A 24745-nucleotide genomic window follows, 5' to 3' on the forward strand; every position below is an offset into this window, starting at 1 on the left:
GGCTTTTTGCAATGGAATTCTGCTGCCAGGAGCACAGCCCCTCGCCACCCCCAACCCCCTGACATAAAGGAAGAAGAAAGAGTCCTTGCACCCGAAAGCCTTCTGATAAGAAGAAGAGTCGGTTCTTTCATGACACTTTTCTCTAACCAAAGGAGTCTCAAAGATGCTTCCAATCGTCTTCCCTTTCCTCTCCCCACAACAAGACACCCTGTGAGGTGGGTGAGGCTGAAAGAGCCCTGATATTCCTGCTCCGTCAGAACAGCTTTATCAGAGTCGTGGTGAGCCCAAGGTCACCCAGCTGGTTGCATGTGGGGGACTGCAGAATCGAACCTGGCATGCTAGATTAGAAGTCCACACTCCTAACCACTACACCAAACTGGCTCTCTCTGATAACAGTCATATTGCCCTGGTAGATGTCTACAGGTGATGTTTGGCCTACTGGGGGCTATGGGCTACAGAGGGAGGGACCCCATCTTACTACCCCGGCCTCAGCCAAACACCTGGCGGAAGAGCTCCGTCTTGCAGGCCCTTTGTGCCATCAAGTCACTTCTGAGTTACAGCAACCTTATGAATGTCCTCCAAAATGGCCTATTGTTAGCAGCCAGTCTCAGGTCTGAGGTTTCCTTTATTGCATCTTGCTTACCTGAGATAAATGTATCCCATGTGTGCGTGAGCAGCACAGACGCTTCCGGAGCGCACCCCTCACCTGCAAGGAAACACAGTAATCTTGGGCACCAACAGAGGAACACAAAGGCAGGTTTCTGGCTATGGTTTCTCTTTTTCTTTTGCAGTGTTCTTGCAGTCTAAACAGGTTCCCTTTAGTAGTTACCTGCCCCTTCCTTTCTGGGGCACTTTGGTACAAAGGAGCTACGTATGTCCTTGCCAATTATGCATGGATTCACTTAAACTTAAAACAACCAAACTTAAATTCTGAAAGCCACAAATATTGTTTGAGAAATGATAATTTTAAAACAAAAGCCAGTAGTTAACCTGCGGAGACAACAGGATTGAAGTGGAGTATAGAGGCAAAACATAGAAAGGTTCTAATGCAACCCACTCTCTCCTGGCTTCGTCTTCTACCTGCAGGGAGCATTTAACAATGCAATTCCTCACCTGTCCTTTAGATGCTCTCTGTTCTACTGCTTCAGGTCTGGACTGCTGCGTTTGTAGACTGTGGCACTGGTGCGGGGAAAGATCTATGGGTTTCCTACCTGTGGTGTGTTTTCCTCACAGGGGCAGGTTGGTGTGATTTCCCCAATGTTGCAAATACAGCGGAGCAGTAACAGGGCTCCCACGTGGCAATTTTCCTTGCAGCTTCCTGTGACCTGCCCCAATTCACTGGCAGTGGCTGATCCCCTGCTGCTATGGCTTTCCCAGATCTTTTAAAAATTGCCGATTGACTATGGTTATAATACATGGTATATCAGGCTCTCTAAATTCCCAGCTTTCATTTTTTTTAAAATGCTGCAGAGTTGTATGCCTTTCCCCTTAGAACTGTACACTGAAAAGGTCAAGAGACTTACTTTAAGTATGAAAGCTGGGAATTATAATGATACTGAAGGAATGCTGCAGGGACAAAGGGAAATGGCTGCCCTATGGTGGGGACCAAAAACATACGAACTTTCCCACTCACACAAGAACCACCCAAGCTTTCCTATTATCTTTTCCAAAACTTTGTAGTGACCAAAATGTGGGAGAGCTGGGAGGTCCATGAAAGCATCCTGATGATGTAGGGGAGCAGGAAGAAATCCTTCTAGACAGCATCAAACTCATGCAGGATCAGGCAGTTAGCAATTCCCCTACTTCTTGTGCTTGGAATTGGCCACTTAGGGTTGCTAGCCTCCAGGTGAGCCTCAAGAGCTCCTGGAGTTACTACTGGTCTACATAGGTCAGTTCTCCTGCAGGGGAAGGACAGTTTGGGTATGCAGACTCTAGAGCAGGAGTAGTCAAACTGCGGCCCTCCAGATATCCATGGACTGCAATTTCCATGAGAATTGGACATGGACATCTGGAGGGCCACAGTTTCACTACCCCTGCTCTAGACTATGGCTACACAACCTTGCTCAATGTCTTCCTCTCCTCTCCCCTCCCCAGCTACCAGCCCCAAATCTCCAGGAATTCCCCTTCCTGGAATTTGAAATCCTTTCCCGCTGCCATGAGACTGTCTTGCTAAAAGGAAGAGAGCACGAGGATGCCAGTGAGGCAGGGACATGCTTACCTTCTTGTCCATTAGGCAGGCAAAGAGCAGGACAAAGAAGCCCTGGATGGGAGGAGAATAATTATATTGTGGTCAGCAAAACTAGCTATTTGCTAAAGCCTTTTTAAAAAAAGATTTTGTAAGCTGCCTCAAGAACCTCTGCTTAGAAGTATAGGATAATTTTTAAAAAATAACTAAGACTGTTAACTAAATTGCAAATCTCCAAAAAGCCAAAATCAACTAGGGCAATTACAAAATATGTCTGAGCATGCTGTAGCAATCTAATGGGAAGAAAATAGTTTTTTTACCTCACTTTTCACTACCCACAGGAATCGCACCATTCCCATCTTCTCCCCACAACAGATACCCTGTGAGGTAGGTGTGGCTAAGAGGGCTCTAAGAGAAACTGTGAATGGCCCAAGGTCACTCAGCTGGCTGCATGTGGAGGAATGGGAATCAACCTCAGTTCTCCAGATTAAAGGTCACTGCTCTTAACCACTACAGCCCACTGGGAAGGTACCTGTGCTTGCCCCTGCCTCACATGCAGACAAGGGGGTACATTAATTAGAACTGAGAAAACACCAGTGTCTAAAGAGCTGCAACAAGCTCCCAGTTGTGTGATTGGCCAGAAAACTTGGACCAAAATTGATTATAGAATCCTAGAGTTGGAAGGGGCCATAGGTAAAGGTAAAGGTATCCCCTGTGCAAGCACCAGGTAATGTCTGACTCTTGGGGTGACGCCCTCCAGTGTTTTCTTGGCAGACTCAATACATTCCCTTCCCCAGTCATTACCGTTTACCCCCCAGCAAGCTGGGTACTCATTTTACCGACCTCGGAAGGATGGAAGGCTGAGTCAACCTTGAGCCAGCTGATGGGATCAAACTCCCAGCCTCATGGGCAGAGCTTCAGACTGCATGTCTGCTGCCTTACCACTCTGCCATACAGGTCATCTAGGAAGGGGACATACAGGTCATCTAGTCCATCCCCTGCTCAATGCAGGATCAGCCTAAAACATCCAGGATAAGTGTCTGTCCAGCTGCTGCTTGAATACAGCCAGTGAGGGGGAGCTCTCCACCTCCTTAGGCAGCCCATTTCACATTGTTCACATCGTCCCTTGAAAATCTGCCTCATTGGTGTCTTCTGCTCCTAAGCCCATGTTCAGCCTTTTCTTGCAGTGAAGCTAAGGTTGCAGTTCTTTGCACACAGCCTCAATTCACGGAGCATGCTTACAAGACATCAGCATGTAAAGACATTAGGAGGGCAATACTCCAGGCGAGGCAAACGCTGGCAGGGTCTCATGGGAATTGTAGTCCATGAATATCTGGAGGACCACAGGTTGACTACCCCTGCTCTAGACTACAGAGGTCAGTTCTGCAGGAATAAGGCAGCTTCAGAGGGTAAAGTCTCTCCTCCCAACATATTCCCACTGAGCTCCCTCCCTCTCCCCATACTCTGCCCTTCCAAGGTGCTGTGCCAGGGCCTCCAAACCCCCAGGGAATTCTCAAGCCGAAGTTGGGAGTCCTAAAAGACATCTGGCAACCAACACAACACTCATGCCCACAAAGAAAATCATAAGTGGCAGGAATAAGCCAAGATGACACACGTCCCATCAGCAATTCAATCAAGCTTTCACCGGCTGTTCAACACCCAAATGAAGGAAGCTGGTGGAGAAAGCTGATCCGTTTGCAAACAGAGTTTTGCAGAGACCATGGACCACCAAAAAGACAAGTAAGTGGGTCTTGGATCAAATCATGCCCCAAGAAACTAAAATTACCAGCCTGAGGCTATCAAACATTGGTACCCACTGGAAAAGACAAACGCTAGGAAAAGTTGAAGGCCCTTCATAATATAAGCCCTAGGAGGGTTAAGTTTATGCATATATCCAGCTCTGGACATAAGAAAGGTCAGTGTTTTCTGAGTGGGTCAGCCGTGCCCCAGGCTCTCTGACTTAGTTCCTGTTCTGTCCTCTTGCTTTTGATCCCCAGGTGGGAACCAGACTGAAGATTACTGTTCAGTCCTCTTTCCCACGGGGCCAGAATCATGGTATTATGCACACTTCACCACATCTGTTGTGAATTCAGATGTGTGTATCCCTGGTTGTGAAGGAAAAGAAGGAGCAAAACAACAAGAAACACAAAGGATTGCAGCAGAAATGGACTGAGCTGTACGAGCCGAGCTTTTGTCTGCATCACACGCATGGACATGCACTGGCAAACAACGCCATTCCCACAGGTACAATCCCCAAGGAACCTTAACAAGCATCTACGCACCTGTAATGAATTGAGAATAATAAATGCGAACTGGATAGATTGGGAGGCATCAGATGTCAAGGCGAAGACCCCCAGCCCCCAAGTCAACCCGAAGACTGGGGTGAGGATCAGCAGGGCTTTGAACATGCCAAGCAGGGCCTTCTTTTCCTCTCCTTGAGGCCTCTCCAACACCGATGGTCTCAGGAACTTGAGCAGCGCCACAAAGAGGATTAAGAAGATGGCAATCACAGTGACCAGTAGTGGGACCGAGAAGGTGTAGATCGCTTTGCTGTGGAAACTGAGCCAGCAGATGGCTTCGTTGAGGTAGCTCTGCCTAGAGAAGAAGGCAGCCACCGTGGCCACAGCAAGGACTAGAGGGCAGACGTAGGCTACGGCCACCATGGCTAGCAGGACAGACCTGGTGGACAGGTGATGGAAGACAAAGATCAGCTGGTGGCCAAGCACGGCAGCCTTGACCAACATCCAGAAGAACACGGCCAGGTAGAAGAAGTGGGTGAAAAAAGCAACAGCCACACAAAGCTTGCTCTCGTGGCTGGCTTGGAGCCGGAAGACACCCAGAAACCACAAGCTCCCCATCAGCAGAGAGAAGGAGATGTTGACCAGGGTGGTGTAGCGGAAGCAGGAGACCTGGGGATCAGAAGAAGGCTTTTGTTATGACAGCTCATTCACCCAGATGCTCACCAAAACAACATCCCTGACTGAGGTGGCTGTGGAATTCTGGAGGGGATTTAGCCATGTCAACTTTGAAGCTTATTTTGGGGCATTTGTGGGTCACCTTTTTTGTGTACAGAACTTCACACACCCAAGATGTGGCTACCGTGTATATCTGTGGGATATACTGTGTATATCTGACTAAGCAAGAAACTGCTGGGTAGGGTTTTACAGGAGGTAGACCTGAGAGAAAGAAGCATCTTTCACTACCCTAAAAACCAGTGATAGGATTGGAGGAAGAAGGGTTGGGTTGAGGGAAATGGTCCTGGATTCTGTCAAAAGGCTTGCTAGGTGAGAGTCCTGATCTTTTTAAAAAGGAGTTATTAATTCTCTGTCTCTTTCTGGACTTCTTCTTTCACCTGCCCTAGTATTAACAAGATAGACAAATGCTCCTCTGTGTCTAGAATAAGCTTCTAGAGCACTTTACTTGTATTCTTGCAACAAAACTTCCCTTGGAATAAGTTGCCTGGCAGGGTATGCTCATGATCTGGGACCCTAATTTGGGCCAGGAAAGAGGGATAAGAGAGAGGGGGCTTGTCTTCATTGGTAGTGTGCAGTTTGGCTTGCTTGTCTGAGCCACTCAGAACTCTTTGTGTGGAATTTCCCCTGTACTGGTGTCTGCTCATAGCACACTGTGGTATGGATTGTGTATGTTGTGTTATGGGTTGGGGATGGAGCTAGCTCAAGTGCTGGATTGTGTGTGTTTGAACACGCGCTTTCAAAATGTGCACAAGATAATTATTTGCCTTTAATCTAGAGATTCTAACCTTGTCTTTCACCACGGAAGTCCAGACAAGACCGTAGATTATCAGGCTGGTAACAAGGGCTAGGATAGTGGCACAGACCCCAAAGTTGTTCAGGAAGGTCAAGGCGAAGCTGAGAGGCCTGATAGGGTTGGCGGACATGAGGACGGAAAAGGAAGCAAGGTGGCGGCAGGAACAGTTGCTAACCGTTTCTGTGCTGGAAGTCTGGCACCCCTGGGAAGACCAGCCTCCCATCCCTGCATGCAAGCTGCGATTCCAGAAAACACACTGGGCAGTCCACTTCTCCACAGTGTTGCGGGTTGTGTTCCAGAGGCCAAACATCATCTCAATACTGGCCTGTCTCACACTCCCATTGTGGGCCATGATGGCATTTGACATCACTAAACTACCAAGGGCGTGGCTGGAGCCCGCACCATCATGTCCTGGCAGGATGCGATCCATATTCTTCAGTGCCAGGCTGGTGATGACGATGCTGTGCTCTCTTTGCACCACTTCCTTCAGCTCTTCTTTGGAGATATGAGAGTGGAGCGGAGGATCCGTGTCGAAGATTGTGGTGAAGTCATCAACCCAAGTTGAGTTAAATATGGCGCTCTGGAGTTCAAGGTTGGGGAGGGTCAAGTGGAACTGACTGGCTGGGGGTACCAGAAGGCTGGTGAGGTCTTCCGTTGCCTGCAACAACATGGAGCCTGCTGACTGCCTCCGAGCCTGGACCTCAGGCCACATGGTCTCGGTGTCCAAGTCCAACATCCAGTTGACAGCATCCAGCAAGTCCTAAAAACAAAAGGATAGTTTCCCCATCATAGAGTTGGAAGGGATCTCCAGGGTCATCTAGTTTAGGTCATCTTCTAGGTCATCTGCCCACCCAAAATGACCCCAATTTCACGCCCAAGTGATCCCCTCCGCACCAATTTCCAGAATTCAGCCTGGTCTGGAGGAAATTCACCTATCATCCCATAGCGGCAATTAGCAATTCCCTGGGTATGCAAGGAAGGGCCCCAAGAGACAAATATTGGTACATCCCTTCCTGCCCACCCACTCACAGTCTCCCTAAGTTCATAAAATCAGCATTTCTGTCAGATGACTGTCTGGATGTCTCTAATGGAGCCAATCAGGAGGAGATAATCTGAAAAATACCACGAAGTTCTTCAGCTAAACATGCTAACTACACATCTCCCCCTATAGGATATTCTTCACAAACTGTTGAATCATGCACACAACAAACCTTGATTCCTTAAACTCTCCAACCCCCAACAGAACACCCCTTCCTGAGGTTAGGAGCTGTTATATACTGGTGGGATTGAGAGGGCAGAGATTCCATTGGAGGGTGGAAATCTTGGCCCCCCATCAGTCTTCCCTACACGGCCATAGCTGCAGGAGTTGATGGAAACACTCTAAATCCCAGAGAGGCAAGGCCTTGAGTGCCCCTGTACACGTAGATCCCAGTAACACTGTAGACTGCTTTTAGGAGGCCACAGAACTACTGTCCTAGTAATCCAAGGCAGACAAGAATCACAGAATCATAGAGTTGGAAGGGGCCATACAGGCCATCTAGTCCAACCCCCTGCTCAACGCAGGATCAGCCCAGAGCATCCAAGAAAAGTGTGTATCCAACCTTTGCTTGAAGACTGCAAGTGAGGGGGAGCTCACCACCTCCTTAGGCAGCCTATTCCACTGCTGAACTAGAACACCTTTTAAATCCCTGCTATCTGCTCTTAACAAACACATGACCCAGCAGAACCGGTGGTACTTAAGAGCCATGAGACATCTCAGCTCAGCCATAGACTTCTGAGGTGACCTTTGGCAAATCACTTTGGTCCAGTCCCTTCTTCTGCCATCTGGGGATAGCGATAATACAGATAATATCTTGCAAAACAGTTGCAAGGATTACTGAAATAAGGTGCTAGATGGAGGATTTTATTGTGACAACAGTTATCTCCCCTGAGGAAACAGCTGCCTCTGAGAGTCTTGTTGATACAGAGCAGGGGTTGAGATGATAGCCTGGGCTGGTAGATGCTGGATTTCCTTACTGGGAGGACGATATTTGTACACTACTGAAGATGTTCCACTCACTGGTCACTTCACATGAACCACTGCCTCATACTGAGTCAAGTCATTGCTCTATCAAGGTCATTACTGCCTACTCTGATTGGCAGCCATTCTGCAGGACCTTCTTGAGGTCTTTCTCGTAATCTAATATCTGATCCTTTTAACTGGAGATGTTGGGGACTGAACCTGGCTCTTTTGACATGTAAAGATCCTCCATGGATCCTCCCTGGATACTTACAGTCACAGAACTGATGTCTAGCTGCATGTTGGAATCCACAGCCACTTGAGAGATGATGTCCAGGGTCATCACCAGGGCCAGGAGGTCAGGAGGGTAGATACTCTGGTTCTGGCTGGGCTTCATCTCCATCTTCAGCCACTCAATCATCCAAGGGATCTCACTTTCAGGGCTGCCCAGCCCTGCCTGCACTAACTGTAGAGCAGGATGTATGTTTGTGTGTCAGTAGAATCATATCATAAGGTAGACCAGCCTTTCTCAACTATTTTACCATTGAGAAACCCCTGAAATATCCTTCAGGCTTCTAGAAACCCCAGAAATGGTACAATTATGCAGAATATGGTTGGGAAGCATAGCTGTGGACACAACCACTTGGAGCCCCTCCCCTTCCCACCACCTCCAGGCCCATTACTGGGCATTGGGAGGGAGGCAGGTTGATATAAACATATATGGTCATAGCACCAAATAAATGTTTAATAAAGATAGATAGACAGACAGATAGATATAGATATAGATATATACACCCATTTGGGCAACCCTTCCAGGGTCATCAAAACCTGATGTAGACTGACACGATTAAGTTTGCAAATCGAAGTTCATGAACTGAAGAGCTGCCATGAACTTCCATTAATTTTACAGCTATTTGTGGTGGTTCACGAAGAGCAGAAATCAGAGGGTTAAATTAAAACCCTTGTTTAATGCCATTTTTAATAGGAAAGCCCATACTTTCTGCTCTTCACCAAAAGTGGCAGGGAGCAGAAAGCAGGGGTCATGAACCTCTACATACTGGTTTGGTTTCCAAACCAACCTCTCAGTTTATATTGGTTTGTAGTTCAGCCATGAACCACAAAACCGGGCCACAAAAAATGCGATTCATGCCCGTTTCTAGACAAAATTAAGGGAGTTAAAAAGGACAAAGGGGTATATTCCTATGCAACTCAGTGTTACAGAACTTGAAATATCCCATGGGGGGGGGGAGTTAAAAAAAAAGAATTAGATTAATAAAGCAGGATTTGTTCAAACCACAGTTTATTGGAGTGTAAAATGCAGCCATAATCGAATGTCATGCAGATGGAAAGCCTTGCGTTCAGCCTTTTCATGACAGCTGTTGGGGCTTTGGCAAAAAGTGGACACAGCAGACAGTACAGTGGGGCACTAGAAATGCATGTGTGCTCGCATGCGCACAACAATTGAGGTTGCATGAAGGCAGCCATTGCCATGGCTCCGGCAGCCTCCACTACCACGACCCACCTCCACCCGCCGCCGCCGCCGCCGCCTGCCACCCACCATGCCACCACACGCCGCCGTTGGCCACCATGGCAGTGGGCAACTTGGCAACCCCGGGGACGGGGCCAGGTGACCCTAAATGGGGTCCCAACCCCAAGGTTGAGAACCACTGTCTTAGTTAAAGACTGACTGAATCCTTACCCATTCAGGCCAAGAGACTGTGGAGCCCAAGTCACTTTCCAAGTCACTTTGTTATGAAGCTTCTCCTCCTTTCGGTGTAAGCTAGAGATGCCAGTCTCCAAGTGGGACTTGGGCATCCCCAGAAATTACAGTTCATCTCCAGGCAACAGAGTAGGGTTGCCAACTCTGGGCTGAAAATACCTGGAGATTTCAGGGGTGGAGCTGGGGGTGGGTGGGATTTGGGATGGGGAGGGAAATCAGTGGAGCATAATGTTATGGGTCCCACCCTCCAAAAGAGAACTGATCTCTGTCTCCTGGAGAAGAGCTGAAAAACCAGGGGATTCCCAGGTCCCACCTGCGGAGTGGCATCCCTACAGCAGAGATCAGTTCCCCTGGAGAAACTGGCCAGAGATCAGTTCCCCTGGAGAAAGGTGGCCTGTATGGCATTAGACTCCCCACCTCAAACCCCAGCCTCTGCAAGCTCTACCCCCAAAGTCTCCAGGTTTTTCCCAACCCTAATGTAAGCCCAGTTCACTTTTTTATGCATGGCCTGCCTAATGAGCCTGGGTGAAAGGAATATTCTGGCCAATGAAGGTTTCAAGACACTGAGTGATAGTGTAGTATAGTGGTTAGAGCAGGGATAGTCAAACTGCGGCCCTCCAGATGTCCATGGACTACAATTACCATGAGCCCCTGCTGCATTTGCTGGCAGGGGCTCATGGAAATTGTAGTCCATGGACATCTGGAGGGCTGCAGTTTGACTCCCCCTGGGTTAGAGTGTCAGGTTTGAACCCCCCAGTCATGCCCTTGAAGCTCAATGGGTGACCTTGAGCCAGTCACTCTCTTTCAGCCTAATCTACCTCACAGGGTTGTTGTGAGGATACAAATGGACTGGAAGAGAATGGCATTAGCTGCTTTGGGTCCCTATTGAGAAGAAAGGTTTTTTTTTGATGAATGAAATAAATACATGAATTAAATAAAATGCAATGAGTTATAATACATAAATGGCTACTGAAAGGTCCCAGCCGCTCCACGACTGGCCTTCCTTGTCCTTACCCTGCTCGTTCCTGCCTGCTTCCTCCATCCCCTCATCCAACTCCGGTCTCTGTGCCTTTCATCCCACTGCACAGTGTGTGGTGGGGCCTAGCTAGCCCTTTCTTGTCAAGAAGCCCCGACCCAAAGGAGGCAAGGAGAGAGACCCTCTCTTACCTGAGCCTCACGCAGCCCAGAGAGCAGCACCCTGCTTGTGCAGTTATCTTGAACGGCTCCCCAGGTCCCATTGGAGAAGCAGCTCCGCAGCATCATCCCCTCTCTGCCCTGCGGACACAGGAGCTCAGCCACTTGGCCAGCCTTGGTTACTTTCCACCCGCCTTGCAGGTTGTCACCAGGGCAAAAGAGGTCTCCGTCTGCAGCGCAACAAAAGCACAGCACAAGCACACGGTGATTGCACTCCTACAGGTGTGCATTCTACCTGTACATGCACACACTTCGCAGAGAGTCAAATGATGCATTGTGAACATACAGCTTAGCGTCCCTGCATTTATTTGAACTAACTCATTCAGCTGCAGAAGAGGCAAAATCGAATCATGAAAGTCACTGTTGTTCAGGAGTAGATGACTTTAAGCTGGGATTAAACAAGTTAATGGAAAATCCCTTCCGTATGAGCATCAAAGTGGGCTAGGGGTAGTCAACCTGCGGTCCTCCAGATGTCCATGGACTACAATTCCCATCAGCCCCTGCCAGCATTTGCTGGCAGGGGCTGATGGGAATTGTAGTCCATGGACATCTGGAGGACCGCAGGTTGACTACCCCTCTAGATATTTGCCAAAAAAGTAAGAAATTTTAAAAACACACACCCGGGGCTTCCATTCTCCCCGGTCACTCACATTACCTTGAATCACGTTCACCGTCACAGTGGTTTGTGTGGATCCGAGCTCACCGCCTTCGAACGTGCACAGGTACACAGTGTCGCCACTGGGACAGGAATCCAGGCTAAGGGAGTGGCAGAGCGGGTCTTCAGTGCCCACCAAGTTAACTGAAGAGAAAGGAGAGTTCAGCGGTGGAATCGGCTGCCTAAGGACCGCCCTCACTGGTGGTCTTCAAGCAGTAGCCGGACAGATACTTGTCATGGGTGCATTAGTCCAGGGGTGGTCAAACTGTGGCTCTGCAGATGCCCGTGGACTAAAATTCCCATGAGCCCCTGCCAATACATGTTGGCAGGGGCTCGTGGGAATTGTAGTCCATGGGCATCTGCAGAGTCACAGTTTGGTCACCCCTGCTTAGGTTGATCCTGCATTGGGCTGGACTAGATGCTCTGTATGGCCCCTCCCAGCTTTATGGTTCTATGCCATCCCATGCTCAATGGAATGAGGAAGTAATTTGAGCGTGTGGGAGAAAAATGGTAGAAGGTTCTTTTTAATTTCAAAACGACAACCTAGTTGGCTGCAAAATGGGAATGTTTGTGGTCACATTTTATCAGGCAGGACTGCAAAAGATGCCTCTCACTTCACACCAAATCTTAATCTCTTGTTCAGGTGCTCATCCCCCAGGTGAGACACCCAAGGCTGAAGAGATCCAGGCATCCCCCCCCCATTCCCCTTTACCCACCTGGCTCTGGAGCTCCAGGATTCCAGGATGCACTCAATGCGGCCCCTCTGCTCCGGATACAGCATTGGAGCAACACTCTGTCTGGGGAGCTGCAGTTCATGGAGACCTGAGATGGGGTCTGGACAATGTCTGCTGCTACAAGGGGCACCGTGACCTCCTGCCTTAATTCCAGAAGGGCACTGCCATTCCAATAGCGGCAGATATACTCTCCTGTGCGATAAACAAAGAGGAACTCTCATCGGTTTGCACCTGCCCTTTGCCCTTGAGCACTGACCTCTTATGTGGGTGACAGAACTCTCTGTGTGTGTCTGTGTGCGCACACACATATTTAGGGAGGGAGAAGGACACCTAGGCTGGCCTTTTGGGTTCTGCTAGATGTGCTCCTAGTCCAAAATAATCCCAGGTCTTGGAGAGGTGGTTTGCCATGGCTTTCCTCTTCAGCCTTCCTTGATGGTGTCCTTTGCAAGGACCAGCCCTTCTTAGTTTCCAAGATTTGATGACGCCATGCTACCTTCCCTCCCTTGCATTTGTTACAAATACATAATGCACTCGGGGTTCAATCGTTCAATAACCCTCTCTCACTGAGAAACCTGAAGCCCCACCTCTTTTGACTGCATAAACAGAAGTTTGAGCTTCCCCTATCCCTGAAGAGATCAATTCTAAGGTCCATTCCGCACAACTTCAATGTAGCAGAAGGCTTGCAAATTGTAAACGCTACTAATTTGCAGTTCCGCAAGACGTCGCACACAATCTGCCACACTCCTGAAACAGTCCCGTAAAAAGCGATTCGTTGTAGCGCTTAAAGGGAAATCGGGAAAAGTGGATTCACCCTCTGAATTTAAGAAACAGAAAGAAATCAGAGTTCGTAAGAATGCAAAATTAGGACTGCTGCAAAATGTTTGTGACTGATCTGCATGTCGTGTCAGTAGTTCTGCTGAGGACCAAGCTTGAGGTCCAAGGCAGGACCATAAAACTGCACTGTAATTGACCAGTGCACAGCTAGATCCCGTCTGCTGGATCCAGTCAGTTTAAAGTGACAGTGCACTGGTGGGAAGATCTATTGTGTGGCTTTTGTATATAAGTAGGAGTCGGTTGGGGGGTTTCTTTAGTTCAGTTTTGGTTCTTGTCCTGTCGTGCTGGGGCCGCAATAAAGAGCTGAAATGAACTTCCAGTGTCCTGGTCTCTGAACCCACAGATTTAACACTGCAGTCTCCCAAACAATCAGAATATAAACCAGGCTCTTCCCAGGATTTAGAAGAAGAGTTGGTTCTTATATGCTGCTTTTCTCTACCCGAAGGGGGCTCAAAGTGGCTTACAATTGGCTTCCCTTTCCTCTCCCTACAACAGACACCCTGTGAGGTGGGTGAGGCTGAGAGAGCCCTGATATCACTGCTTGGTTAGAGCAGCTTCATCAGTGCTGTGGTGAGCCCAAGGTCATCCAGCTGGCTGCATGTGGAGGAGGAGCAGGGAATCAAACCTGGCTCTCCAGAATAGAATGTGGCGCTCCTAACCACTACACCAAGCTGGAGAAACTTAAGTGAAACATAAGCAAAACCATCCCTCCAGGCTGTAGCCAGTAGGCAGTTAGGCCCAGAAGCTGGACAGTTTAAGAAAGGTTCCTTTGGATGGCTCTAAGTGCAATAATAGTTCCTTGTGCAGTAATAATTGCTTTATTTTTTAAAAGTCTGGGAGGAAAAAGCTGATAAGGGGCACTGCACAGGAAAGATGCAGGGAAATTGACTGGTGGAGTAGTGTCCAAGATAACAAATGAGAGCAGCACAGGGAATTGTTGAATTTCAGATGCATTTGCCCCAGCCTCGCCTTTAGATTGAAATGATTCATTCCTTAGAGAAAGCCAAAGAGAGGAGAAATACGGTACCAGCCCAGTCCGGGGAGGGTGAGGAGACTCTCAGCACAAACTCTGAGCCATCTTGCAGTAGCGTCACTTCCGTGCCCATACGAATCTCCTTGGCCTCACTAGACTCAGGACCGAGCAAGTACCACATCACATTAGTGGCTCCTTCCGCCAAGTTGAAGGACAGAGTCAGGTCAGCATCGGCTCCCACAGAGGCTAGCTTGGGGGGCAGAGTAGCACTTCCTGAGACTGCAATGAAGAAAGAGGGTGTGGATCAGGCATGGGGGGATGGGGGGCTTCAGACGAAACCTGGGGGCATTTACAAACAGCCTCTATATTTTCTCTGTGTCCTGCCTGCCCAGCATCTCTCCTTCCCACCGTATGGAATCCTATAGAGAGATTATTGAGTCTGTCGGGGAAACCATGTGAATCCCAGGGACAGTAGGTTGCCCCAAATAGCTCCCTCTGGGACTGCTTCAGGTTGGAAAAATTATGCAGGGGGGAAGGTGTTACCCAAATCACGTTGCATGTCCAAACCACGTGACTATCCAAGGTGTCCCCTTGCTGGCACAGCACAGAGACAGGCATTGTGGGGTAGTAATTATCAAGATCTTTAGTGCTATGACTATCGAGGTGGAGATTCAGTTCAACACTCAGAAGAATGAAGGGGAACAAATACTTCAAAAATAAAAGAGGCTTTTATTTTGCTAACAGAAAGAGAAATTAAGTTTAAAAGCTTAAGCAAGTTTTGACAGAGTCAATGGCCATTTCACAATGTCAGTGGGTGGGGGCAGCCCAGGGGGGCTTACCTTTCCAGGCTGAGAAGAGGGACTGGCAGTAACCGATGTCTGAAGAAGTCCAGCGAAGACACTGGCAAGGGGAGAACAGGAGGGAGATCACGGCCTGGAAGATGCCCCCCTCTTCGCAGTCCTGTAAGGTGGCGCAGAATTTGTTGTTCCACCAATACCCTGGAAGGCAGCGGCAGTTCCGGCTACTTCTCTGCAATGGCTCACACTCTGTGGGGAGTGAAAAAGAAGGGAAGAACAGAAAGGTGGGCGGAATTTCACGAGCCTTGGAGCACTGGGTACCTACGTTCTCCCGGATGATCTGGGGCCAAGGGACCAAGCCCTATGAAGATAGGTTGAGGGACTTGGGAATGTTCAGCCTGGAGAAAAGGAGGTTGAGAGGGGACATGATAGCCCTCTTTAAGTATTTGAAAGGTTGTCACTTGGAGGAGGGCAGGATGCTGTTTCTGTTGGCTGCAGAGGAAAGGACACGCAGTAATGGGTTTAAACTTCAAGTACAACGATATAGGCTAGATATCAGGAAAAAAAATTTCACAGTCAGAGTAGTTCAGCAGTGGAATAGGCTGCCTAAGGAGGTGGTGAGCTCACCCTCATTGGCAGTCTTCAAGCAAAGGTTGGATACACACTTTTCTTGGATGCTTTAGGATGCTTTGGGCTGATCCTGTGTTGAGCAGAAGGGTTGGACTAGATGGCCTGTATGGCGCCTTCCAACTCTATGATTCTATGATTCTATGATTCTATTCTATGACAACTGGGACTCTCTTCTCCACTTCTGATTTCAGGCTCCTTCCTCTTCACAATGCTTAATTTTTCCCAAGCTCTGTTCATCTCCCCATTTTGGTTAGAAATGTAGCTATCCTGGTGGGAACGGTGTGAAATTTTCTTATACTCTTTTAGCACTTTCATTACCATCCTGTCTAAAAGGAGTCAAAAATATTACTGCTCTATAAGCCAAGACTTGCCCTGACCTGAATGGCTTAGGCTAGCTTTATTTCATCAGATCTCAAAAGCTAAGTATGATCATTCTTGGTTGGTACTTAGATGGGAGATCACCAAGGAAGTCAAGGTCACTATGCAAAGATAGGCAATGGGCAAAGACTTCTGGAAGTTTCCTGTCTTGAAAACCCAACGGGTTCAACATAAGTCAGCTGGACTTGAGGGCACTTTTCACCACCAGCAGGAGCCCCTGAACCACTTACCTGGAGTGCCTGTAGGAGGCAGCACAGTATAATTATCTTGCATTCTAGTTCCTCAGATGCCCTCCTAGTCACAGAGGACTGGTAATCTGTGAACCTTTGGAGAACCACAGTTTGGCCACCCCTGCCTCTTCCACTAAAGGCCAAAATAATACAGCACATGAGTCGGGTTAGAGGTGCCCAGTCTGGCATGCAGTCATATAGAGGGTCAACTGAACCTGGTCTACAGATGAAGTAGTAGAGTGCCAAGGACTGAACCACTTTGGATTGCAGACATAGAATCATAGAATCATAGAGTTGGAAGGAACCTCCTGGGTCATCTAGTCCAACCTCCTGCACTGTGTAGGACACTAACATCCTAATCGCTCATCCAATGTAACCTGCCACCCCTTTGTGCCTTCACAGAATCAGCTTCCCTGCCAGATGGCTATCCAACCTTTGTTTAAAAATGTCCAAAGATGGAGAACCCACCACCTCCTGGGGAAGCCTGTTCCACTGAAAAACCGCTCTCACTGTCAGGAACTTCTTCCAGATGTTTAGACGGAAGTTCTTTTGAACTAATTTCATCCCATTGGTTCTGGTCTGTCTCTCTGGAGCAAGAGAGAACATCTCTGCTCCATCCTCTATGTGGGAGCCTTTTAGCCTACACTAACAATCTTTTGAGAGTGGGAAATCAGCACCGCATGCAAAGGGCTGAGCTACCTACCACCTTTCAGCCCAATGTACTAAGCCTTTTATCTGCAGGGAGTTTAAGGGAACAGCAACAAAGGTGTGACCTCCCCCCCCCCCTTAAGCTTGAAGTGGTAGTGCCCGTTCTGCCTCTTCAGGACTCTCCATTCAGTCTCAAGGATAAACCAATTCAAAAGACCCTCTTTGGAGACAGAAGCCCGGATTGCAACAAAAGAATGGGGTGGTGGAGGAGAGGGATGAAGTACGGACGTCAAAGTAGCTATGGCTTTAGTGGCTGTCGCCATAACAATTTTAGCACTTCTCCTGGCTTGGCGGTTGTATTTTGAAGAGTTTTCTTGAAGGATATACTTAAGCCAAAAGTGACTTGTGAGGAAGCACCACAAAGTTATTTCTAATAGGAGAGAGGGAGAGAGTAGGGGGCTTTCTGCACCGGGATCCTTACAGCAAATTGTTTGCTGAACGAAAAATCGCCATTTAAAATAGTGGAATTCGTCATTATGCATACCTGACTTTGTAGTGGAATCCAGTTGCGTTTCTATAGTTTCCCAAAGGCTTCCGGTCTCAGCAAAAATCGCTAGAAAGGAAGCGCTATTGCCAAGCTCGTCCCGCCCCTGGCCGTCAAGCAGCCAATGGGCAGCCGTTAGCATGCTCCCAAACAGCCCCTTTCCTTTTAAGAAAGGTTTTTTTTTAAAAAAACACACCCATTGCAACGAATCTGTGTTGATTCGTTGCAACAGAGAGACCCATCCAGCTGGCAGGTGTGTTTGAGCTGTCGTTTCATCGTTGCCACGCTCCTCCTGAGTAAAAAAAAAAATCCCCCCCCCCCACGGGCCCGATTTTCGGCCGAAAACAGTGTAAAAAATAAAGGGAAAATACATCAGCAAACGGGCTTCTCTGTGCTTAGTGACTAAACAGCTCTGGGGAGGGACTGAAGCCGGGGAAGCCTCTAAACAGAGGCTCGCTGGTGGGTTGAGCCCCGCTCGCTCGGAGAAAAAAAAAATGGCTATCGCTTTGCCGGAAGATCAGAGGAGAGAGCCAGGGGGAGGGACTTTGTAGAAACCACAACAATGGTAACGCACAGAACTTTCCCGCTAGTGTTGCAGATTGGTTGCAGGAGTGTAGCGCTTTCCGGAGGGTGAATCCACTTTTGGGGATTTCCCTGAAAGCGCTACAAGGAAGCGCTTTTTGCGGATCGGTTTCAGGTGTGTGGCAGATTGTCAACGACGTTGTGCATAATGGCAAATCAGTAGCGTTTTCAATTGGCAACCATTGTGCGATTTTGAAGGTGTGCGAAAAGCCCCTAAGAATCAGGGACTGAAGGGGATAACACACAGAGCAGGGTCCTGAGTGTGGTGCCATTCACACCAGCATGTGTCTGGCTCCCACCAAGTGTTTTTCGAAAATGGGTGGGGCTGACTGGGGCCCACGCCTTCAGAGCTTCTGACTGACCACTGGAGACCAGATTAGCTGGTCAGATTAAAATAACATTGTTTCAGTGGCAGCTGCCACCCCAGGGGTGGTTTTATTCTCTCACACTCCTCTTTCCCCTGTATTTTGTACAAGTGTTGCTCTTCTCCCCTGCAGCTGAGCTTCTCCTGTCTGCGTGGCTTCATCTCCTCAGGCAGCCATTGTGTGATTGTGCCCACTACTCTTTACCGGAATCCCAAACATCCTTGAAGGCTCAAAATGGGTGGGGGCCCCAGAGGTAACGTCTTAGAAGAACACAAGCAGGGTTCATAGATAGGGAAAGATCCACACACACACACCACAGTCTCCCGCTCCTTTAAGCTCCTCCCTGTATTCTTCCTTGCTGCCCCGGATGCCTGGAATTTCCTATCAGAACCCACTTTGTAGTGCCTCCCCCCTTCCAGGACTGCACAGCAAAACTGACAAAAGCAAGGAGATGAAATATATCAGGAGACTCAGACTGAGAACTACAAGATGAAGGGCTCGGTTTGTGAGAGGGTAGGGGGAGCTCTTTAGAGGGGAAGAAACAGCTGTGGATAGAAGGTGATCCAGGGGCATCCGTCGCAAGGTTTGTCAGCTACTCACCTGTAGTCACAGCAAGGCTGAGGATGGTGCTTCCTGTGCCAGCAAGAGCCCGGGGGACACTCACCGTTGTGAGTGTGCTCTGAGCCTGAGCCGAGTCCACGGTAGCAGAGGCCACGGAAGTCAGCTTGATGTAGGCAGTACCACGAAGGCCTGAAGTGGCAAACACACACGTGCAAAATGGAGCTACGGCAGTGGCTCAGTGGCAGAGGGTGTAAGATTCTCAGGCAGAAGGCCACAGAGATCTCTCATAAAGACTCATTAATAAAGCTTTGATCAGTGTAATAAAGCCAAAATGTGCTATGTTCATCCTAGCATCCATAACCAGGTGGATACACCTGTTCTGTGTTCCCTGTAGGAGTACAAGAGAAGTTATAATACCACTCTCTTCTGCATTGGTTAGATCTCATTTGGAATATCATGTCCAGTTCTGGGTGTCCCATTTCAGGAAGGATATTGACAAGATGGAACGTGTTCAGAGCAGGGTGACTGGCATGCTTGAGGGGCTGGGATCCAGGCCTTACATGGGAAGGTTGGGAGACTTGGGTTTGTGTAGCCTGGAGAAGAGACGGGAAAGGGGTGATAGGGTAGCTGTGTTTAACTATGTGAAAATTAGACATGCTGAATTAGGGGCCAGCTTGCTTAATGCTGCTTTAGAGACAAGGGCTAGGAGCAATGGGTTCGAATTACAGGAAAGGAAGTTCTGCTTAAATATTAGAAGGCATTTCCTGACAGTGTGGGCTGTTTGTAGATGACATGTGCTGCCTCAGAAGGTGGTGGAGTCTCCTTTGTGGGAGTTTTTGGGAGGAAAGAGCACCTACCAGGAGTATATGTGTTTTTTAAGTCCTCAAGAAGGTGCGGGGCTGGACTGGATAGCCCTTGTGGGCTCTTCTAGCTCAGTGTGAAAATGACACTTTCGGTAAGTAACCCTTCTTCCTGGGGCAGAACCTTGTCTAAAAGAAGCGTGGCCACCCACTTGAGGGGAGACATTCAGATGCCTTAGAGTCCACTTTTCTCAAACCCCCAATTTAACCCTGATTTATTCCTTTCTCTTGAAAGTCTCTAGTTTTACTCACCAGGGGCTCTTCTGACTCGGACTGAGGGATCACAGGAACCAATATCCTTTGGTGAACTTCTCACACACTAAAAAGACGAAACAAATTCTGGAGGATAGGTTCTGATTGGGACCACGCTTTGTAGTAAATTAGTCTTCCCAGTCTTTCCCATTAATTATCTTGATGGAGTTGATGTGAAATATAAAATAAATTTGCCTTCCCAATTGACACAGAAGGCAGAGAAAATTACAATCCCTCTTGATCCTGTAAATTCTGAGCGTGTGCCAACAGCGGCTACTGATTGGCTGCCCATGTGACGACCAGTTATGACAACTGTACAAACAGTCTCTCTACCCTGGCTGCTATAAGTGATGAACAAATCAGTTCTTCAAGAGTGCGGGATGATCAGGTCAAGAGAAAACAGGAACTGCGAGCACATTATTTGTGCAGATTGTAGCATGACCAGTTGAAGAAGAAGAGCTGGTTTTCATACCCTGTGTTTCACTACTCAAAGGAGTATCCAAGCTGCCTTTCCCTTCCTCTCCCCAAAACAGACACCCTGTAAGGTAGGTGGGACTGAGAGAAACTACTCTGTGAGAAAAGCTCTATCAAGACTGTGACTCACCCAACTGGCTGCATGTGGAGGAGTGGGGAAAAGGCTCTCTAGAATAGAAGCCACTGCTCTTAACCACTATACCAAGCTGGTTTTCAAGGTAGATGAACCAACAAGGTGGATCTATATAAGGCAACTTTGACCAAGCACTAAATGTCTAAGATAAGTGGCAGGACTCCCCAGACAGAGAAAATGGCTTCCAGGCATGTTTAGATCCCAATGCATAGAACTCTGCGGAACGAAATGCAAGGCCATTTTAAGCATTGTCAGAAGAGGATCTGGTTTGTGGCAGTGCTTTAGGTTTCAGTGTGTTTCACCTTTTCTTGTTGGCCCCACATGGAAGTGGCCACTTCGTGGCTGGCAGCTCTCCCTCCAACACCAGAACATCCCCAACTGTGTCAACTTGTGGGAGCAAACATCCTCAGATTTACATGTTTTTGCTCAGCTCCTGGGAAGGAGAGGAAATGCCCGTCTGCATGCAAAACTCAGTCTCCGGTGAAGGGGCAGCAGGGCTCCTGGCAGGTCTGATGCCCTCTCCGTGGCACTCATCGCCAGTCCAAAGCAAGCAGAAGGGGGTGGACAGACATGAGACCAAGGGGTATTCTGCATGACAGAAAACTAGCTAAAAACATGTTAAAAGCTGTGCGTTATATTTTAGCTCTGCACACGAGAGTGGATTTACTCCACAAAAGCCACCAAGTTGAAATTAACTGTGCACGTTTGACCCTGCCATGGAGACTGGGCAATACCTTCTGAGTTGGCATTTTGTTTTGACTTCAGCCAAGTCTCAGTTAGGGTTGCCAACGCTGGGTTGGAAAATTCCTGGAGATTTTAGGAGTGGAGTCTGGGAGGATGTGGTTTGAGGAGGGGAGGCACCCCAGAGTGATATTCTTCCAGACCAGCTGCTTTCTCCGGGAGAACTGATCTGTCACCTGGAGAGCTGTGTTGGTCTAAGGCAGCAGAATAAATTTTGAGACCATTAGCACCTTTAAGACCACAACCTGGAGACCAGTTGCAATTCCAGGATTCCTCCAGGTACTACCTGGAGGTTGGCAACCATTGTCTCAGGAGTTCCACCCCACGGTTCCTTCTCTCTTAGGCGCACTCAAATCAATATGGCAGTCTCAGGTAGCAGCTAGAACAGAGGTAGGCAACCTTTTTGGAGGGAAGGCGGATTGATAGAACCTGATCTCGTCAAATTTCAGAAGATAAGCAAGGTCAGTACTTGGAAGAGAGATGACCAGCGAAGGGTCTGCAGGGGAAGGTGGTGCTCAGCCATCTCTGCTTGTCTCATGCCTTGAAAACTCCTGGGTGGTGTCAATGCTTGACAATTTTACTGAGACCCAGGTGGGGTAGTCTTTTGCCAAGGGACATCGCTACCCGCCTGAGCCCCTGCTCCACTTGCTTTCCTGCCGGCGCCCCTGACTTCCCGCCACCCACTGGGGAGTGCTGCCAGCAGCAGCTGCGCAGTGCCACGCTGAGGGGGAGCCCCAGCCATGGCAGCCACCGGAGAGGACCAAATGTGAGCCAGTGGCAGAGTGCCAGGGCAGCCCCTGAGGCAACAGCTGGGAGGAGGACGAGGAGGAACCGCAGCCCGTTACTGACAGATCTACGGACCGGTACCAGTCTGTGGACCGGGGGTTGGGGACCTCGGATCTAGAGAAAGCAAATCCATCTCCCCAGCCCTCAATCCACTCCAGAACTTTTATCCAGTAAGAATAAGGAACTTCTGACCAGCAACAACCTGCCACAACCTGAGTAGGAGTAAGATTCTTCCACAGAGTGAATCATAGCAAAAAGTATTTTTTGGGGGGGAGGGGTCAGGTGGAGGTTTGATTCAGCCACATTTTACCCAACATCCTACTTAATTAAGATGTTCACTAGTGCGCCAAAGGAAGTCAAAGCAGGTGGGTGAAGGTGTATTTCAAAGGTTAAAGCTGTGAGCTGGAAGCAGGGCAGATGGATGGCCAAAGAAGTTTAGGGAGAGAAGTGAGACTTACCCCATGTTCAGCTCCTTCCAGAACAGATCCCAAAATTTGAGGCAAGAAACTTAGAAACACAAAAACCAGACCGGGGAGCATCGTGCCTGAGTGCCCTCCAGTAAGTCTGTCCCCCAGTCATCTGACACGGAATGTTACCCAGCTGGGGCTGACTCCAGCTCAGGGATGCAAATGAATGTGACAGTAAGTCCAAGACCCAGCCAGAATGAAACCCAAGGCGTGTGTGTTCAGGGGGGGAACCCAAATTGGGCAGGATGCAGAAATGGGACTGGATTTGAATTTGTATGCAGGCCTCATGGGGCTGGGCCTGGAAAAATCCCCAAGGAGCAGGGTTTGGAGAAGATCCAATAGGCAAGGATATGAGGCTGAAGGTGTTTTCCAGCTCCCTGTTTATTTTCCCTGGTGCCTTATTTGTAAAACCAAACACAAATAGTCACGATGCTGAAAAAACTGCATCCCAAAGGAAGCGGCTGCTGACTATATCTGACAAATTGACGTGCATTGTTACCTAGTCCTAAATTTGGTTTTAGTACTAACTTAAAAAAAAAAGTTGCCCTCAAGAGAAATTAATATTAAGATACTGGGGCTAGCTGCCCCAGACCTAGGCTTTGCATTATGCTAGTGGCATTTGGTTGAGGCCTGGGGGGGGGGGGGGATTAGCCAGAGTTACGAATTGGGGTCTCGCACTATCCTAAGGGCCTTTTCGCACAGGGATCTTTGTTGCAAATTGTTTGCGGAATGAAAAATCGTCATTTAAAATAGTGGAATTCGTCGTTATGCATACCTGCCTTTGTAGTGGAATCAGTTGCGTTTTTTTAGCGTTTCCCACAGGCTTCCGGTCTCGGCAGAAATCGCTAGAAAGGAAGCGCTATTGCCAAGCTCGTCCCGCCCCTGGCCGTCAAGCAGCCAATGGGCAGCCGTTAGCATGCTCCCAAACAGCCCCTTTCCCTTTAAGAAAGGTTTTTTAAAAAAAAAAAATGACCCATAGCAACGAATCTAGGTAGATTCGTTGCTATGGAGAGACCCATCCAGCTGCCTAATGTGAGCTTTCGTTTGATTGTATGATCGTTTGCACGCTGCCTCGAGTGATAAAAAAAAAATCCCCCCCCCCTCTCACGGGCCCGATTTTCGGCTGAATTTATTTGTAAAAAATAAAGGGACTTTATTTCAGCAAACGGGCTTTTCAGTGGTTTGTGCTTAGTGACTAAAGGTGAAGGACTGAAGCCAGGGAAGCCTCTAAACAGAAAGAGGCTCGCCGGTGCGTTTATCCCCGCTCGCTCGGAGAAAAAAAAATGGCGATCGCTTCGCCGGAAGTTTGGAGGAGAGAGCTAGGGGGAGGGACTTTGAAGAACCAGCAACAATGGTAACGCACAGGTCTTTAGCGCTACTGTTGCAGATTGGTTGCAGGAGTGTATCGCTATCCGGAGGGTGAATCCACTTTTCTGGATTCCCCTGAAAGCGCCACAACGAAGCGCTTTTTGCTGATTGGTTTCAGGATTGTTGCAGATTGTCTACGACGTCGTGGGTTATGGCAAATTAGTAGCGTTTCCAAATAGCAACCATTCTGCTACTTTGAAGCCGTGCGAAATGGCCCTAAGTGTTTCTATCATGAACACAGAAGATCAAAACTCAGAGTTACACCAGCGGGATCATGGTATTGTTCCCTGCTTGGGATCAGCGGAGTTGGTTTGGGGAACATGAGTTTATACCACAACAGTAATTGTTTGATATTGTGGATAATGCTATTTTAATGTTTTAATGGGATTTTATGGGTTATTCTGTTTTATTGTTTTATTCTGTAAGCCAGTTCGAGGCGACATTTGTCAAGAGAGGCGGGGTATAAATCCAAAACAAACAAACAAATGAATGAAACACCAGACTTTAGAGACTGTACTATAAAGCAGGGGTAGTCAACCTGTGGTCCTCCAGATGTTCATGGACTACAATTCCCATGAGCCCCTGCATTTGCTGGCAGGGGCTCATGGGAATTTTATTCCGTGAACATCTGGAGGACCACAGGTTGACTACCCCTGCTATAAAGGGTTCCATACTGTGTGAAGTCTGGCTGGGGGACCAGACCCCCAAGAAGGGCTTTGAGAAATCCAAAGCATACATGTCCAGACTCTGGATGACTGTGCCTTGTGAAGTCATATATGCTGCTCCAAAAACTGGTTCTGACACCAACATCTTTGAAGTGGCTAATACCACGGCATTTCCAAAAACGAAGAACTTCAGCAGCTGCAT

General features: G+C 48.4%; 1 protein-coding gene across 1 annotated transcript; it reads right to left on the reverse strand.

Annotated features, from left to right (window-relative positions):
- Window positions 1–465: 465 nt before the first annotated feature.
- Window positions 466–24745, reverse strand: ADGRF3 (adhesion G protein-coupled receptor F3). The gene is made up of 12 exons (XM_077349748.1): window positions 24553–24745; window positions 18837–18986; window positions 14902–15108; window positions 14117–14341; window positions 12238–12447; window positions 11522–11665; window positions 10840–11036; window positions 8227–8418; window positions 5946–6713; window positions 4468–5094; window positions 2219–2260; window positions 466–706 (listed from the first exon to the last, which is right to left on the reverse strand). The coding sequence occupies exons 1-12, from the start codon at window positions 24743–24745 to the stop codon at window positions 626–628; spliced, it is 3036 nt and encodes a 1011-aa protein (XP_077205863.1). The 3' UTR covers window positions 466–625.

This window comes from Paroedura picta, chromosome 1, assembly GCF_049243985.1.
Source record: "Paroedura picta isolate Pp20150507F chromosome 1, Ppicta_v3.0, whole genome shotgun sequence".
Lineage (NCBI taxonomy): Eukaryota > Metazoa > Chordata > Lepidosauria > Squamata > Gekkonidae > Paroedura > Paroedura picta.